Genomic DNA, 19,588 nt, shown 5'->3' with positions numbered 1-19,588 from the left:
ATTCTACAAGTAGAAATCTCTGGGAAGAGATGCATTCATCAGAACTTTAAGCTTATTAAAAATTTTATCAACCCTTCCTAAAAGGAAAAAAAGCAGCTGTGATTTAGTTTATCAATCGCAGCAAGGTTTATTTTCTCAATTATGGACAAATGCATGGCATGCCAGTTTACAGGTCTTGCTGTAGGTAATGGTAGTAGCCAATGTAAAAGTTGAAGAAGTGGCAATATGTTGTCATTTCAGTGTAGCACTTTAACAAAAAATGGTTTTCTTATTAGCTGTCCAATAACTATTAGGAGATTACCTCAGGAAGCCCCTCTTTAAATTGCACTGTTAACAAGGCACCCTCTGTGTGCTAATTACAAAGATTTGATGGGTCCCACTTCTGATCCTAGAACATTAGCAGGCAAGATTAAGACAGCCTGTCCAGCTAACTATAGCATATGACAGAACAGTATGGCCACATTTATCTACCAATGGGACTCCACAATGCTCCAAGCCTACCCATCTTGGGAATATAATGATTTCCAAAAATGTTTAAGCATAGTTTAAGGAACTTTGAACTTTAATTTTTAAATAGATTCTAGAGATCAAATTTGGATTTGAATAGAAATTTCATTTACATTCTGTTACCAGTTTTAGCTCTTAAGGGAAAATTATATTGAATCCCTATTTTAGTTCGGTAGAACTGAAGGAAGAAAGCAGGAAAAGGTAAATCGTTTTATGGTTAATGGTCTATTCAGTTGGAGAAAGGGTACATCTAGCTAGTAATATGTAACTAATGTATATAGCAATTCAGTGGAGGTTTTGATTTTTTTTTAGCTATCAAATTGTTTAGTTATAGGTTAAAGCCATATACGTGGCACTTAATTTATTAACAAGTGTACTGGAATTTTAAAAAGCAAGCAAAACATGGGGAAATAGACATTTTGAAGGCTATGAAAGGATACGAAAGGGAGCCATTTCACTAATAACTTGACCCTTTTAGATGAGATTACCTCTGAGGTATGTCTCTCTGTGATACAATATTTTCATAAAAGCTAAACTTTCTAAAAGCTAAAGAATTGAGGGGCATTCCTCTCACAGAGCCCATGGTGTACTGAAAATTCAACGAATTCATGTCCATCTGACTAGTAATCAAACCATTTATGTGCCCACTTGTCCAAGTCTAAGCGAAGGTGGTGGCTGTTCTGTTAGTGACACTCGAGTTGCTGATTTTTTTTTAACCTGGTTATTTATTCAAAAGCATGAGCCCTATTGAATAAAAAGGAAGTTTTCTTAATAAATTTTCTCTTTTATATGTTTGAAGAACACTTTTATGCCGGGGCAGCAGTGAATTGTATCACCAGGGCTCATCTTTTTAAAATACATTTCCCAATTTGAATCTTCTGTTACTTAAGGGGATGCTTTGCATACCTATAGACTAAGAAGAGGAGTTTTTAAAGAGTGTCTCTTTTAAATGCATAAATAAATTTCAAGGATGGATATAGAGGAAGGGAAGAGACTTTACTGGACACTACTTTAGGGATGGGCTAGAACAAAGCCAGGGGAGAGAGTCTCCATGGGAGAAGCGGAAAGGGATCCTGCAGCTGTAGGAGCCAACTTGTGAAAGGCGTAGGTGCTGTCAAGTCTGTACCGTACAGAATCCCAATTCCGATTGGTGAAAACTTCTGTTCATACGTGCAGCGTATGGACATGGACCGGCGGAGGGAGGATGCCCGGAACCCAAAGCGCAAGCCTCGCTTAATGGAGGAAGATGAGCTGCCCTCCTGGATTATTAAAGATGACGCCGAAGTAGAAAGGCTTACGTGTGAAGAAGAGGAGGAGAAAATATTCGGGAGGGGGTCTCGCCAGCGCCGGGACGTGGACTACAGCGACGCCCTCACGGAGAAGCAGTGGCTGCGGGTAGGTGTGGCTTTCTCAACTGTCTTTGCCAGGTGTGGTTTCTTGTGGGCGTGGAGAAATCAGGGACCGAGAGCTCGAGTTCTTTTGAAGGACACAAGCTGCTAGTAAACGGGGAGATGGCTGTTGAACATAGATCAAGTTATTCTGCTGTTGCCGTGGAGTCATTCTGCATGTCAAGGCAGTGCCTTGAAATATAATGAAGAATTTTTTGCTGGAGCAGAGTTGGTCATTGGAAGCACAGGATTATTAGAGCTATGAGACCCACTAGTGTTTTATGACCAATTGCCTGGTCATGCCTCACTCTCTCGAAGTTAGAATCAAAATGTGGAAGGTGGCCTTAGAGATCTTTTTAATCGTTCCCCGTCATTTCATGGTCATTAATCGGAGTTTTACTTTTCCAAGGCCTGCAGAAATGGTTCAGGGACAGTGCGGCATTTTCTAAGTGCATTATTTCATAAGAGCCGGAAGGTGCCTTTGTACTCTCTTGGTTGTACAGACAACACAGTTGAAGCCCAGAGAAGTTAAGGGACTGTGCAGGATTGCTGGCTAGAAGTAACAGGATCAGGAGTACTGTTGCATTTGTGGGTTCACCTTTAGTTGGATCTGATCTGTTCATCGCAAACACAGACTGGGGCCTGGGACTCAGGTCACTGACACTTAGAAATGTTATTCTTTAGTTGTGGGGGTTTTTTGTGGTGTTGTTTTTTCCCCCCTGCTTTGCAAAATGTTGATTTCTCATTTTGACTGAGGAAGGAAATCTCAGGAGGTTCTTTGGGGAGCACATAAATATCAAAATGTTCCTAGGAGCCACGTGTCTGAATGCCAAGGCGAGTGTGAATCTTCCATTGGAAGGTTTGGCCCTATTTTCCATTAGCGGGGGTAGACTTATTACCTAGACAGAGTGATGAGGGACACGCATTCCAGGCAGGACCAGCAAATGCATGCTGGAAAATAGTAATGCAATTGGGTGAAAAGCAAACAAAACAGAAACTGCTGTTTTTGAGTTGTTCATTTTATCAAAAGGGAATGTAATCCCCAAGCTTTATAAAACATAGATTTTTAGGACCCAGGTCTTAAGTAGGTAGATGAGTAGAAACAGGATGGGGAAGTATTTTGAGACTGGATGTTCAAGGGCAGACAGGTCTTGGCTCCACTTGAGATGTGATTTACTCAGTTTGTTGTATGATGAGAGAGACGTGATCTGAATTTCGAAAAGATTGAAGACTGTGGTATTCTGAAAAGAGACTAAGAAAGCATTGCTCACGTTTATGGTTGAACGATGACTAGGAAATGTAACTTTTGTGTTTTTGTTTTACTGTCATACCCAAATATTCCAGTGGTCTCAGAATACAGTTTTATGGATTTCTTTGTAAGGTTGTAGCTGTATAACATTCTATAATGTGGGGAGATTTGTGTTTGTTTAATAATAATTTCTGAGTTGAGGAAAATCTATTCCCTTTTTTTTAATTTAAGCAATCAGTTATGTACCTGAATTACTATTACAGGAGACAAGACAATAATTTAGGCCAACATTTTAAAGTTAATTTTTTATATGTATAATCTTCAGATATTAAAAAAGCAAAATAACCTGGTTTATTGGGCAAGAAAGTAGCTGAACTTTACATTTTTTTATAATCATTTGGAAATGCTCTTAAAAAAGACAACATTTGAATCTTAGAAAGTTTGCAGGTTTAGAATACCTCATTTGTTCAATTTACATCACTGATGATTAGCACAGTGCTTAGCCCATAGCAGAGACTTAATGAATGTTTGTGAAAGGAAATTATGACCTTATAAGAGGAGAGTGGAAAGTTACTAATTTATCAGTAATGTTAGGATAGCATTTCTCTTTCTAGTGTATCTAGTAGACTTCTTTTTATCTAGAAATGGGAAACTCCTGTTTTACAAAACGACACTGTCAAATTGATTGTTCATAATTTTCAACCTTAGGTACACTGCAAAATGCCAAGTCACCTAAGAAGGACAAAACTGTTCTTAGTATAGCTTTATTGTAATATATCTTTTTGTAAACCAATCTTTTGAAAACTGGATGTCCATTTTTGGTATAAGCTGGTAACTTGCTGTTAATGGGGACATACAATTAATATGGAATATGGAATGCCCCATAGCCTAAGTGTTCAAAATAGATGCTTGCTGTCATTCGTTTTCTTGTTCACCAGTAGCAACCTGCTTAACATCAGCCTATTAAGTTTTTCTGATAATAAAATTATGTTCAAAAGATTCTCATGGGCCTGGATATGAAGAGATATTCTTGACTGGCCTATGATTGAACGTGTCAAGCAAACCCAGCCAACACAGCCTTGAAAGGGAATTTGGCAAGAACCATCATGTAAGAAATGCTGTAACAGGGCTAAAACAATTCTTCTTTTTCCTGGCAATGTTGTACAAAGCCTGCTTGGCAGAGGCATCGAAGATACATAGAATCCCAGAGTTAGGAGGCAGCTGAATGGAGCAGCTACACATCCTGTGCTTAAATCACAGTCTCTGCAGTGCCCATGCCAAGAGGCCGGCCGGCCCTAAAGGAAGCAGTCTGCCTTTTTGTCTGCCTGGCCCCTCCGGTTCGTGGCCTGCCCCGATTGTTAGTTCTTCTGCCCTTTGAACAGAATCCTCTTTCCCTGGAGCTGCTCCTCCCTGGCCTTGATTCCATTCCCTGGGGGGAACAGAACAATATTTTTCCCCTCTTGAGCATCACATCCCACTGGATAAAATGTTCGAGGACTCGTGTACTGTCTGGGATGAACTTTCTACCCTCCTCTTTCATCTGGACTTTTCTCATCCTACAAGGCCCAACCAAGGCAGTTGCCACCACTTCTGTGATGCTTCACAAGTAATACTAATGGTCCTTTCTACTGTGTTCTCGTATTTCTTTGCTTGTCCTTCTGTCACAGTTCAAATCCAATTTTCTAGTTTTCTTGGTAGGTACCGATATTCCTGCTCTCCTGGCTAGTTAATAAGCTGAATCTTGTTAGAACTTAGGTCTTCCATGTACCAATAGTAAGTGCCCATCAATTGCCAAATTGAAATAACATCAATTGATGTGTAAGAGTATAGCCTAGGGTAATGTTCACCGCTGCAACAGATGAACCTACACGTGCCTTATTTGTAGGCCTAACCTAAAAAAAGGAGAATTTTATTTCTCACATAAAAGTCCAAAGTGGATATTCCTGGTTGGTGGGGGCAGCTGTTCTCCACGTGTCCGTTCAAGGATCCAGGCTGACCGAGCCTCTGCCAGCTTGGACATCCCATCCCAGTGAGCTGAAAGGAGGGAAGAAAGACAGCGTGGAATGGTGAGTGTGGAGTTCTAATGGGCTAGGTCTGAGTGGTTCCATATCACTCTGCTCAGGTTCCATTGGCAAGAACTCAGTCATGTGACCACACTGGCTGTAAGGAAGCCTGGGAAATCTGAGCAATAAGCCCAGAAAAATAATATTTTGGTAACTTGGTGGCAGTCTCTCCCTCAGAACACTTAGGTTAAATTTAAGTTATTTGGCCACTTTCTTTGAAATTTTTATTATGGTCTTCATCACAAGCAGGTTTTATTTTATAATCATAGTTTGCTAAAAATTCCCACAGTGTCCTTTAGACAATCTGTTTAGTTGGAAGATTTTTAATCTTTTCCTGTATTTTTAATGTTCTTTTAAATGAGAAGGATAACAATTTCCAACATAGCTCAGTCAAAAAGAAAAGAAAAAATGGTTTTTAGGTTGTTTTGAAATTCTTGTTTCCATTGAGGAAACTTAAATTTCTTTGGTGTTAGCCAGTCTCCAGTTAGCTTCATCTTTTTGGGGTAGTCATTTCAACATTCATGTACCCTATGGGCTATTTCTCTCTTCTCCTGGGGGTTCCTGGCCCATCTTTCTTCCCAAGACGGCATCTGGATAAAGGTGGAAGCTGGCATTGGGGACAGACCCCCTGGTTCTCCCTCTATCCTGTGGGTGTCCTCTGGGCTCATGCAGGCCTGCTGGTCTGTCCCTTCCTTGGAGGTCTTGACCTGTAACTGGTCCCGTCTCATCCTTTGAGACTTTGATCACATGTGCAGTTAAAGTCTGGGATCCAGGTCAGAGTCTCCAGTGGGCAGGTTTTCCGTGCTCCAAAGACTCATGAAGACCCCGACCTCTCTGATCTCATAATGCTCTCAGCTTGTTTGTATCCTATTTAGGAAATCTGCAAACTCTTGGCTGCTTTCTTCACACTGCTGGAACATATAGGATAGTCTAACTCTTTTTCTCAGCACCTGCTAAGTTATCGTCAAGCAGTTGTCAAGCCCGAAGCTTCTGGAATCTGATGGTTGGGCAGATCAGGAAGCTCTTTAAAACAAGCAATAAAAAATGTCTTACTTTTGCAAATTCTGTAAAACTATCTGACCATTTGAACACATAGCGACGGACCCTCCCAGAGCCTTGGAAGGAGCTTGTGAAGTGCGAGTCCTGAAGCTCATGTTTCATTAACTTCACAGTAAATCTACCTCTAGGCATTTTGAATGCCTCAGTCCTCTTGCTCCCTGCACCCACACCTATAATACACCAGGTTTGGACCCTGAAGAGTGACCATTCCGTTTCAACCGCAGGTGGATGCCCTGCGCTTCAGTTCTGGAACTAACTACCCAGAGTTTTAGCATAAACCTCCCCAAGGCATGAAGGACTGAGTTTCCAGCAAGACTGCATTACTTCTGATACCAGCTGTAAGTTCTAGGGTCCCCGGGCCACTTGTTCTTCTAACTGACTGGCTATACATTCAAGGGTTCTCATGACTCCCCCAGGCTCAGTAATTTGCTGTGACGACTCACAGAACTCAGGAAAGTGCTACTTGTGATTATAATTTTATTATGAAAGAAGCAAATCAGGAGGACCAGCCAAATGAAGAGAGACATAGTCGAGTTCTGTAGGGGACACAGAGCTTCCCTGCCCTCTCCTCATGTAATCGGGGTGTGTCGTCCTCTTGGCACATCAGTGTATGCACCAACCAGGAAGGTCCCCTCAGCTCAGTGTCCAGAGTTTTTACTGAGGTCTCGTTATGTCGCCATGATTGATTAAGTCATTGGCCACGTGATTGAACTCAGTCTCCAGCCCTCCCATCCACCTGTCTCAGTGCACCAACTTCCTAAATCATGTGGTTGGTCTTTCTGGTGACCAGTGCCAACCATGAAGCTGTGTAGGTTACCACCTTGAGCCACCTCATTAGCATAACAAAGACTGCTGTCACTTAAGGAATTCTAAGGGTCTTAGAAGTTTTATTGCCAGGGACCCAGGACAAAGGCCAGATTCTTTTGTAGGACTTGTAGCAATATCCTCAGGCCTGACTTCTTACCTCTCTTCTTTACTCTCTTTTTCTCCAGTGAAAGGGCTCTCTACCTACCCTGCCTTCCTGTGTTAGAGCAACTTCCCATACACACGTGGCCGCCATAGCACTCTGCAGCATGGCTTCTGGTGCAGTTCTGAGAGTCCCTGCCCACCAAGTCAAGCATAGTTCTTAATGCCAAAGAGCACTTGGAATTGAGGAAACTCCTCTCCATCCAAAAAGGCTGACTCAGACTGCTGCTGATGCTAGGCTCAGCCATCCTGTTTTGGAAGTCAGTGGTGTCATTTGTCTTTTTGTCTTTGCATACCAACTTCATCTCAGTTCACCTCAAGGCAGTGTGTCGCTCCCTTGAACAGGGAATGGACTCTTAGAAAGTGTGGAAGAGAATGTGGTCTTAAAAATATTTTATCCCTTACCATTTTACAGCTTTCTCATGGTGTATCCAAGGTGATAACAGCGCTAAATTATGTATGATATATCTATATGTGCTTTTGCACACATAGAATAATTGGCTCGTGTTGATAATTTCTTGGAGAAATATCTTTGTTTCTTTACTTGTGATAGCGAGCATTTCATCAACCTAAATTGACAGATGCCTGATAAGCCCAGTGGGCCAGGTTTTTTCAGTGTAACTTGAATCATGTGTACACCGATTGTGATGTTTCTAGTATTGTAATCATTATTGAGGCAGGGGTTCCATAAAATTGGGGTGACTGGGAAGCCAAAAAGTGGACTGAGGGCATATTCTGAAATGCCTGGTTTTTCTATTCTTTCTGTTTTGGTCCTTCTGCCAACTTCAGAATCCCTCCCTTCCTTAAAACATTTAGTGACTTTCTAGAATTTATTTAATTGATGGGTGAGGGATTTGTGCCCTGCAGCACTTGAAGATAATTGGAATGTAATCTAAATTATGTGCTCTGTATAATATTTAATTGCCAGCCTGATGGAAGGAGCAAACTTCAGAGAGTTATGCTTTTGTTTCACAATGGATCTGATGTCCTGAAACTGTAGTGGGGAAAGCCCTCATTTGCTGGTGTCTGTGTGGTCCTTGTGCATGAGTGTGAGGCTGCTGCTTTGGCCTACAGTATAAGCTCCTGGTGTTGAGGGAGGGTGCCTCTGGGTTTTTGCAATGCCCTGGACAGTTGGGCCCCAAACCACGTTATGTAAATGATGGTGATAAGACTCACTTCCTCAGATCTTTAAATCTGGCAATAGATAGCACTGGTTTTAGAAGCCATACGGTTTCAAGAGGGACCTCAAGGAAAGGCAGCACGGAAAAGAACACTCTCTGTTTCCTCTACCAGTCTGTCACCAGAATAAGGGTCTGAGCACCCCAGGATTTACATGCCTGAATGGGGTCCCCATGGCCTGTCTACTGACCACTAACAGGATTTTTGAGGTTTCCTCTTCCCAAAACTCAAGGTGAAGAAAACAAAGTCAGAGACTGTTAAACCATACAATAGTAGGGGATAATAAGTATAGTAAAATGTGACACTTCTCAATGAAATTTAACGTGTGCCTTTAAAAGCTACATGACACCAGGTGCAAATACAGGAGAGGATCCCTTAGTTGGCGTTCCATCACAACCAGCCCACGCCAAACTCTTCACAGGAAAAAGGCCAAGAAATGCACGGAGAGTTAGTCACAAAGTACTGGAAAAAGTAGGAAGAAAGTTTCAAGACATTGGGATTTCAAACAACGTATTTGAAATTCTGGTGAAATACACAATGAGAAATAACGAAGTATTTTTTCATCTATATAAAGAGGGTTTTTTTCTCTCCCTAGAAATCTTTGAAACAGGACAATGTCCCCTCTGTTTGGGCTGGATTGAATATGATCCAACCTGAAATCAGAGACCAGGGCTGGAATCTCCTAGCTGTAATCACTGCTGAGAACATCCGTGATTCTGTGAGATGTGCTTTTCTCCCAAAATATCTTATTTTATAATGGCAAGATTTTTTGGATCCTTTATCTAAAGTATAATGTGCATAACACCTAATAGTTTGCTGCTTCTCTTTTGTTTTGTCACTTACACAATCTTCCCTTGCTTTTTATGTAAGATTTAAAAATTACTTAGAGTTCTTTTTTTTTTTTCCTTTTTCTTTTATCAAATGGCATTTTTAACTTAAAATTGGGTCATCAGATTTACTGGGGCAACATTTCTAGCAAGCTGCATTTCCGTTTTTATACACAAGGGAGAGCTAAGGCCCCAGTAAATAGATTTGGGTTTTGCCAAATTCCAGGTACTTTGGTACTTCAGAAAGGACGTACTGAACTAATTAATGTTGGTAAGAATTGTGAATTGTTTGGGAAAATATTAGACAATAGTAAAAGAATTTTTATAACTTTATACAATTTTTATTTTATTCTTAAATCTATTGGTTAGATTCCTTTCACAGAGACTGGACCTTAATATGTCCCCTATTGTCAAAATTCAGTAAGGCAAATTCATGGAAGAGGGCCAACTAAAATAAATAGTAAAGGTTGAGAAGCGAGAGAGGCTTGTTGCGATTGATTTCTTTTAAACTGTGATGTCTGGAATTTCTGGTCTCAAGTTTTATCCCTTGAAATTGAGATCCAGCTCTGAAATCTAACTCAGTCATTAAAAGTAACCATGGGAAATTGGAACTGGTTTACAGATACTAAGCCAGGCTGAATAAGTTCACATCATCTTTACATGGAACAAACTATTGCAGAGAAATAGATGGTTTTAAAAATGTCTGCTTTTTTGACTCAAGATTTGGTTTGGTCCTGTACTTTTTCAAAATCAATAAAGTCACACGAAGAACCAAGTTTCTTAATTTTTATCTTTGACAAATAAAAAGTATATATTTAAGATGTACAATGTGATGTTTTGATATAGGTATACATTGTGAAATGACCTCATTCATTTCTCAGTTGGGGAGAGTATAGGTAAGGAAGTTAAAGATACTGTGTTTCCCTGAAAATAAGACCTAGCCGGACAATCAGCACTAATGCATCTTTTGGGGCAAAAATTTATATAAGACCTGGTATATTATATTATATTATATTATATTATATTATATTATATTAATTATATTTATTATATTGTACACTTGGTCTTATATTATAGTAAAATAAGACTGGATCTTATATAAATTTTTGCTCCAAAAGATGCATTAGTGCTGATTGTCTGGATAGATGTTATTTTCAGGGAAACACGATAGGACAGGGTGACTTTACTGTCACTGTGCCCATGTCTGGGAGGGTGTCAGAACTGTGACTTTGATGGCTATCTATCTGGGGCATTTACGATTGTGGTTAAGAGTATAACATAAGGCTTGGAATCTGATGACCCTGGGTTCAAATCCCAGCTCCACCAAATTAGCTCTGTGACCCTGGGTGCCTAGCAAAACCTCTCCTAGCTTCCTTGTACAATGTTCTTCATAGTTTTCTGAAGTTTAAATGTGTGTAACATAGAACCTAGCATATAAGAAAGATTCCCCAAAAAATAGCTATTAAGGAAAAAGTATTAAATTACTTCAGTGACTACCTAATAGGTGACAGGAAAAGAAGAAGAAGAAGAAAAAAAAAACACTTCTGTTTTATGTCTTGAATCCAAGGTTTGGGGTAACAGGAAAAGGGTAAAGGGGTAGATAAAGAGGCCCCTGTGGTCACTCATTAGTGGAATTGAGGAGGGTGAAATGTTTACTTGCTGAATATGTTATAGAACATGCCCACAGGCTTACTCACCTCAAGCCCACCAACCTATACTAGTCACTCAGCTCTCAACTGTCTCTACCCTGGTTTTCTACTCAATCGTCTGTGTCTGCAGGAAGAGCTCTGGGGACGGTGGTCAGGAACCTGGCCTGCGGGTCCTGGCCCTGATGCCAGCTAAGTATGTGGTCTCGGACAGTTCCTGTTACCCTCCTGGGTTGAGTTGCATTGTCTTTGATTTGCAAGATTCCTTCCACCCATCTAAAGACAACCTCCAAAATCACCGGAAGCTGCTTTTACTTTTACTTTTCACTATGGTTTAATAATGGTCATCCCCTGCTTTCTTATCAGTGGGTCCATTCATGGAGGCTGTTTAAAAAGCAAATTCAATTCAATGAATTTATTTGACGTTGAATAGATAGTGGAGCCACGCATGATGCTTGGGCTGGGGTAAGCGGCGTTAATTGTCGAGTTTCTATTCCACCATCATGTCTGGCCCACCTTATTAGTGCAATTAAGAACCATATTTTAGAGATGCTATTAGAGGTAATATCGCATACTTAGCCACCTTGAAGAGCTTGTCAAGAGCAGGTCTCTAAGTGTACACAGATGGGAATTAATAGAGATTAAAATAGATTGTGGGATGCTCTAACTTGGAGGGCTTTTAACTGTTCAGGAAATCAGCAGAATTTAAATATTATGTTTCCTACTTCATGCTAGAGTTTTAGTGTCATGCCTCTGGGGGTGTTATTTATGATTTTCCCTACCCCATCTTCAGACTCCAGAGGATGGAAGGGCAGCTGCCTCTTTGGCACACAGTTTGGCTTCCAGACACAGAAGGTAACAGAGTTCATCTCCTGGCTGCTGCTGCTGTTGAGAGAGACCCAAGCCTCTCTAATAGCCACACCCATGCTCCTGGGGTTTCTACCACCCTGCTTGGCCCCCAAGTGAGGAGATATACAACACAGCATATCCCTACGCCTCTGACCAAAGAGAAAGAGATTCAGGGATTTAAGTGCCAAAATAATGAGCTGGAGCATGTGACACATTTTGGAGGACAGCATTTTCTCTTTGTTTACAACAGTTTAGGTGGCTACTCAGAGAGGTCAGAGTATACTTTCCAAAGCCGATAGGATACCAGGTCTGATCACCCTCACGCATTACCCCACTCCTACCCTTCCACCCCCATTCCCCACACAAAACACTCCAGCGGCCGCCCATTGCAAGTGTAATGAAATCCAAAGACTCTAACATGGCCTCTGAGGCCACGCCCATCTGGCCTCTGCCTGGCCCTCAGATCTCATCTTCTCCCCTTGCTCTTGGGGTGGCTGCCACACGCGACTGTCTTTCGGGTCCTTTGCACTTCCAGGAAGGCTCCTCTGCTGATCATCACATGACCGTCTACTTGTCCTAATCTCTCTGGTTTCTTTCCAGAGAGATCCCTCCCGGCCACCCCAGCTGAAAGAACCTGCCCTTGCCAGAAACTGTCACATAACCTATACCAGTTTTCTTCATGGCCCCTGCCACCATCTGACGGTGATCTCATTTTCCTCCACTAATATCAAGCTCCAAGAAAACCAGGGCCCTCAGCTGTCTAGTCCACTGACTTGCCAGCACTGGAATAGCACCTCACACATAGTAAGCACTCGATAAATATTTGTGAATAAGTGAGCGTACCAGCCAGAAATGAGAGCTAGGAGAGGAGATGTGGTTGCCGAGTGAGTCGAATACGCTGGGTGTTTTTGACCAATCAGAGTCAAGGGAGAAATTGTCGGCATTCTTTCCCATGAGATTCCAGTGAGCTGTGTCTTCATGTAACGATTTCTTACAAGAATTCTAAAGGCATGCAGTTTTGACAAAAGTGCTCCTGAGCTTTTCAAGAATTTCAAGGTTCTGTTCTAATTTCACATTAATAATGATTCTTTATGCATAAAAAATACAACCATTGCTTCAGCCTACCTCCAAAATTCTCATAGATTTTACCAACAGCTATCTTATAGCTCCAACCCTTTTCTTTTTCAGCAAAAAACAGATTAATGCACCTAATGTAATTTGAAATTAAAAGACAAAAAGAAAGTACTAAATTAATTGGGTTTTCATTTCTACTTTTATACAAGAAAGTCCCCAGTTAAGAATATTGATTTTGAACATAATGATATACCTTTTAGATGGCTTCCTTTCTTATTTTCTAAAGAATGTTAAATTGTCAGAATGATGAAAAATTACAGATGGGACTGCGAAGCTTTGCTCCAGGCAAAACTTGATTCTTGTTCTGCCATTCTTCCTGAAATACAATATTTAAGGTTACTATACTTGTAGCCCATTGTAGAAATCGTATTCCTAACGTATGATGCTGTTTTTAAAAATATCTTTCCCTTGGACCTTGTAGACTATTTTCCAAAGATTACTTAAAACGATATCCTCAAAACTTCAGAGTCATCAGGGTTGCCAGTGATTCTGTTCTTCTCTTCCACTTAGTGGAAGGAACGGGGCTTTCGGCATCAGGAGTCAGAGCTCTGGTTCCAGATCCGTCGTCGTTTTGCTATGTGATGCCTTGGATTACTCAGTTCACCTCCCCGAGCCCCAGTGTCTATGTCCAGTGTCCCTGGAGTCATGAAATGAGGGAGGGGGGTGAGGAAGAGAGCATGGCCCCATGTCTCCTGCCCTTGACTTCTTTGATTTTGCCTTTGGTGACTCAAAGATCTATGTGGGTTTGCCCTGGTCTGGCGCCAACTCTGAGGCTCAACTCTCAGGAAGAAATATTCAGAGGGGTATGGATAAGAGATATTCTCCTTGTTCTTGGACTTTCTCTCAAAAAGCAGGTTTGGCAAGGGGTTCTCGAGCAACCCGGGGTGGACTCAGTTACATGCTCCACTGAATAGCACTTTCGGGACTAACTGGTTGTTTGTAGCATTTGGAGAGCTGAGATGCATCCTGTGTGCTGACAGGACATGATGGACAGGAGTCCAAAAGAGGGTGGCGCCAGGGATGAGAGCGCCGCCTACCCGCCACAGGGGGCTACTCTCCATATACAGGTAATTGGGGGCTTCAGTAATTCAGTATAGACGAAGACCAAGGATTTTCTAGCACTCTGTCATCAAGAAGAAACTACCCACCTCATCATTTTTTTATCCCTTGCACACTACCTAACAGAATACATATCAGCTGCTAAATGGATCCATCTTGTTCTTTGAAACATATCAAGTCTCCCCTCAAATTATCAACACGGAATCCCTTTGCATTCACTTTAATTAAAACAAATCAACACACTAATGTCATGCAATATTATTGGGGTGCATGTGGAAGGATATTGTGGAGCCCCACAGACTACGCTGTCAGCATTCCAGGGGAATCCAGGTATGGACATTTGTTCTATACCCAGTGTAGGGGTTTTATTTGCCACTATTTTCTCTTGTTAAACAAATCTGGTTGACTGTTTTATTAGTTGTATCTCTCTGCATTTTTCTCATCAGCACCCGAAACGCCTGAAGCGTCAGTATTTTTTTTTTTTTACATAAAGTTTAAAATAAAGTTTCTTTGGAGGCATTTTCCCTGTCAAAAAAGCGTAACAAGAAACAGAATCAGAGTGAGGGAAAGAAAAGAGTATCACCTGTAATTCCATTGACCTTCACGTATCCAGGTTGGAGAAGGAGCCAAGTAAAATCACTGACAGGTTATTTTGGTGCCATTACTTTCAGAAGTATTTTTAACCTGTGATGAGGCTCAGCCCTTTTGTAGCAGTTTCACTAAATCCCAACCCATGAGGCCCATCAAGCCCCAGCCTGTTAGTATTTGCATGTTATTCCACTTGGTCTTAAGAACACCCTGTTTTACAGGGCACCAAAGGACTGACTTTATTTTTAAAGGCCATGAAGGGATATGGGGGTATGTCTTCCCACCCTGCATTAGCGATTTTTGCTTCGTCTCTTAAACAGGGCTTTTATGTCTTCCCTTCGAGTTTCACAGGCAGTTTCCCCTTCTCTTAAAGATGGCTTTTCACCTCTCCTGTTTTACATAGTGGGTGCTTTTTCACTGCCATCAAGTTGGCTCACATCACCCTATTCCTGTCCCCAGGACTGAATTCTTTTTTTTTTTTTTTTTTTTTTTTTTACTGAAATATAATTAACTTAGAACGTTACATTAGTGTTAGGAGCCAGGACTGAGTTTTTAACCTAAATTCATTCCCATAGAATTTTCAGGACTCTTGAGACAAAGCAGACCCTTTCTCTCATTTCCTGTACTGTCCTCTCTTTTCTCCACACCACACAGGACTGGGCTGCACTCTATACACACTCATCGCGTTTTCATCCTCTTAACGACTTGGGATAGGTACTTCTCCCATTTTACCGACGAGGCACTCAGCCTCCCGGGCATGGAGCATGGTTTTTGGATGTCGCATTTAGCTCATGGTGGGTACATTTGTTTAATGAAGGTTGAATATTGAGTTTAGTGCCTTTCATGTTTTGAAAATGCACATCAGTGCAAGTCCGCAGGATGATGGTGATTTGGTGAAGGACAAATCACATCCAGTTTACAGGTGCTTTGCCCCCAAGCCGACCTCCTTGTAACTTGTGAATTCCAGCTGCTGCTTGAAAAGGTGCAGGAGCTCAGGTTAGATCAGCAACAGGTGCCTCTCTTGATGACTCTGGGAGGACTAACTGCCAGAGGTCTTCAAAGAGCCTCGGTGGGATATAAGACTACTCGGGAAGACTTCTAGCTTGCCGCTTCTCCCCCGGACAGCCTTTGCGGACTTCTCTCTGCTGAGCAGCAGGTCTCTGGGGGACTCGGGTCAGTGTCTCCCCCTTCTTCCTTGTTTCCAGGGAGGCCAGGCCCTTCCTGTCCTCCTTACCTTGTTCAGCGAATTGCACACACTGTTCTGTCTTGGGGCTGAGTAAGGGGTGTTCATCTTTATCGCTCTTCCACATTAGATGGTCATTTTTGTCAGTAGGGTTAAATATCTTACTCAAACCATTTAACTCTCAAAGCCAGAGCAAGAGAGAAGATTATACAGGCATACCTCGAAGATACTGTGATTTGGGTTACAAACCACTGTAATAAAGCAAGTATTGCAATAAAGCAGGCTGTGATCTTTTTGTTGGTAGAGAGCCTTGCCTTCAATTTGCAAAAAAACGCATCATCTGGAAAGTGCAATAACGTGAGGTATGCCTGTATAGTGACCAGTTAAAATAAAGGCTGTTTAAAGAAGTGGGCTGGAGCAGGGCTAACGAAAAATTAAAATCTTCAGTTTTGCCCCACTTATCTGACTTATTCTGATTCACTGTATAGTTGTGTAGCCTTCCCTTGAACAGAAATCAGTTAAGCCCGACCTTAGAAGGTGTTTCCTTGGTAAACTCTGTCATTTTGAGGAAGCAGATGAGTAAACAATAAGACCTGGTTTTATTTCAACAAGATTTGTGGGTCCCACTGGTGAGCAAGGCATCAATCTAAATGCCTTTGAGGCTATTTTGATTAAAATGACTTTTTTCTTTTAAATTCCAAAAGAGATTTCAGACTGATAGGAGATTCAGACATATTTTAAGACAAAACTCATACAAAGCAGAATTAAATAAACAGTGAATAAAAGTGCCTGTAATGTATTGCGAAAGTACAGAGAAAAGAGGAAAACATTAATTTTTCATGGTCAAGTATGATATTGTGAAAGAAATGCATTTTAGCCATTTTTTAAAAGATAAGCATTATTTGGATAGGAGGGGGAACCAGAAGAGCAGAATTCCAGACTAAGGGAACCACACAGAGGCATGGAAATATGTGACTCATAGGTGCTGACCCTGTGTATTGGGGAGCATTTTATAGGGATAGGAGTGGAAAATAAAAACTAGGTGGGGCTATACCCTGGAGGCTATGCGTGACCAAAGAAAACGGGCTTTATTCTGTTCTGTAGAAAGAATGTAGAGCCTGAACACTTTTGAAATGCTGTGTCCCTCTTTTTAACCAGAGAATATAAACGTGCATTAAAAGGGCCAGAGAGAAAGGATGAGGAAAACCCATAAGCAGGGCCATTATATTTGACCCTGTGAAAGAAGAGACTTTTCTGAGAGCAAGGAGAGAGAAGGGGAAAGATTGTTTATGATGTTTATAAGTAAACATTGTTTAAGGTGTTTATTTTAGAGGTAAACTACGTGGTGACTGACAGGAATGCTGATGATTTTAAAGGTTTCTCGTCCGAATAATTGGGGAACAGGGGAGGGTTATGGGAAATGATGCCCTCTGGGGGAGGGGGGCAGAATGGGAGTTGATCATCGAAGCATGGTACAGAGTGCACAGGTACAAGGAATTGTAAAAGATGCCCCAGGTGAGAAGTGGGAGAGAAATCAAAGTGGGGAATAAATATGGTGTGCTGTGGTGAGTTGCCGCATTTGTGATCCTGTTACTGGGGGAATGTTCCTGTGCCGGGAAATGTAGCAAGTCAGATTGGGTAAGATCAGATCATGAAGTCTCTAGAGTCCAGGCAGGGAGACTTGGAATCGATATACTGAGGATACTTTAGGAACCTGAGTAGGACAGAAGTACGTAAGATTTGACTAATGGGATATAGCCCAGAACTTTTGAGAAAAAATTCAGAGTCGAGCTATCATTGCAGGGGAGAAAAAGGACTGAATGACAAAAAAGTATAAGCAAGGAAATAGGACTTGTCTTGTGCACCACTCCCACCCCCATTCCAAAAAGAAAGAATAGCAGAAGCCTTCTTAACCAAAGTAATCAAAGCCAGTCACAGGTTGGTCAATGAAAATATCAATTAAGATGAAAGAATAATATATGCAGAGGGACGTTTTTAATGAAAAACTTAATGTATATCTTTGCCACATTCTTGATGTAAGTCTGGGGTTGCTTCTTTGAATCTGCTGACTAGAATTTGTAGTCTTTTTTGCATAAGTGATGTCCTTTACGTATCACTTAGGATTTCTAGTTTTGGTGTTTTTAGTGAGCGAGAATTTTTTTTTTTTTTAATTTCAGTTTTGCTGAGATATAATTGACAAAATTGTCAGCTACCTGTGTATCCATTTTGGTGATTTTATATATGTATACACTGTGAAAGAATTCCCCCATCTAGTTAACAGGTCCATCACCTGAGTGAGAATCCTGATACTAACAAATACATGGAGTGTGGTCTCTTCCCCAGATTTTAAGAGATTATAATTGCCTTTGGTAAATTTCAGTGTTTGTTTTTTGGTTTTTGGTTTTTTTTAAGCCACTCACTTTTTATGAAGTCTTTCCATTGTACTCACTGTGTGTAGAAATAAAAAACCTATTTTCACAATTGTGTTTCATTTTATGTACTACCTAACTGGACCATGTAGTTCCAATAACAAGGGTAATCGGCCTCCAGATGCCGGGGAGCACAGCTGACCATGGATATGTGAGTCAAGTGGGGTGAGCACAGGAGCCATGCTGTGGGCACAGTCTTAAGTGGGGGGTTGGTTGAGGGAACCTTTTAACTGCCTTCAGATTTAATGACTATCAGGTGTGCACCCTCTAAAGTTTTTTTCTGGGGTGCATATTAGGGGGTGTTTTCCATATATGAATGCTACTGCCAGTTAGAGCCAGTTCCTATGTTTGTCTGTCCCATGCAAATCGCTGACCATGTTTTCGTCTCCTGGTGTCTCCTCTTTTGCCAACAGACTCTGCTCGCGTTAATTTCAGCTAGGTATTCCCAGAAAAACTGCTGGTCCTGGCTTAGAGTACCAAGAAGCTGTGGGAGTTATACAAGGCCCACGTAGTACTAAGTGTGTGTTTATTAGTAAAATCTAGTCATATTTACTTCTTGTTCCTTTGTGCTTTAATATTAGAGATTCGTTTTAAAGTTTATTGCATAGCAAATTGTGTTTGCAACATATGTATAGCTTTTTGTTAACCAGGGCTCAAAAGTTTTTCTGTTTTTTGTTTTTTAAGATTTTATTGGGGAAGGGGAACAGGAATTTATTGGGGAACAGTGTGTACTTCTAGGACTTTTCCAAGTCAAGTTGTTGTCCTTTCAGTCTTAGTTGTGGAGGGCGCAGCTCAGCTCCAGGTCCAGTTGCCGTTGCTAGTTGCAGGGGGCACAGCCCACCAACCCTTGCAGGTGTCGAACCGGCAACCTTGTGGTTGAGAGGACGGGCTCCTACCAACTGAGCAAGACTCAAAGTTGTGTTTTAAATTTTCAGCTTTATTGACCTGGCATACTTGACAAAGAGTCTTGTGAATTCTTAGAAACACCATCCAGAGATAACTTGAGCAGTCCAGATCTGAACTCATTATAGTTATTTTCCAACTTGGTGTCTCATCTTTAGAGCCGGACACTCCTTTACTGATATTTTAATTATATATGTGTGTGTGCATATATATATGTATATATGTCTTCATCTATCTATATATAGCTGAATTAAATACAGGTGTGTATGTGCATATGGAATTAAATCCTCCCTGGGACTAGCTCCATTCTCCTTCACACAGTGTACTCTGCATATCTCCAGTTGTCCTCTCTTTATTCATTTATTCATTTCTGCTCCTAACATCTCTTGTCCAGGTGCTACCTCATGCTCTTGATTCAGCTTCAGCTCCCACACCAACTGGATGTATTCTTTCACACTTGCAGTTCAAATTTCTAAGAGAAGTGAACTATCTCAGCCAATCACTCTCATGTCTGTTTATCCAGAGACCCTCGTGCCAGGCCCTGCCCACGTCTAGAGAC

At 41.3% G+C, this 19,588-nt stretch overlaps 1 protein-coding gene across 13 annotated transcripts in view; it reads left to right on the top strand.

The window, feature by feature from the left end:
* The window catches only part of SMARCA2 (SWI/SNF related BAF chromatin remodeling complex subunit ATPase 2), a 163,698-nt gene that overhangs the window by 98,869 nt on the left and 45,241 nt on the right, over positions 1 to 19,588 (top strand). For all 13 annotated transcript variants that reach the window (XM_081066797.1, XM_081066799.1, XM_081066790.1 and 10 more), the window contains one exon: positions 1,684 to 1,902. In XM_081066797.1, the coding sequence (XP_080922923.1) occupies positions 1,684 to 1,902 (219 nt within the window). The remainder of the gene's footprint in view (positions 1 to 1,683; positions 1,903 to 19,588) is intronic.

This window comes from Rhinolophus hipposideros, assembly GCF_964194185.1.
Source record: "Rhinolophus hipposideros genome assembly, chromosome: 11".
NCBI classification, from domain to species: Eukaryota; Metazoa; Chordata; class Mammalia; order Chiroptera; family Rhinolophidae; genus Rhinolophus; species Rhinolophus hipposideros.
Note: the sequence above shows the minus strand (reverse complement) of the source record. Positions and strands in the feature narration are given on the sequence as shown.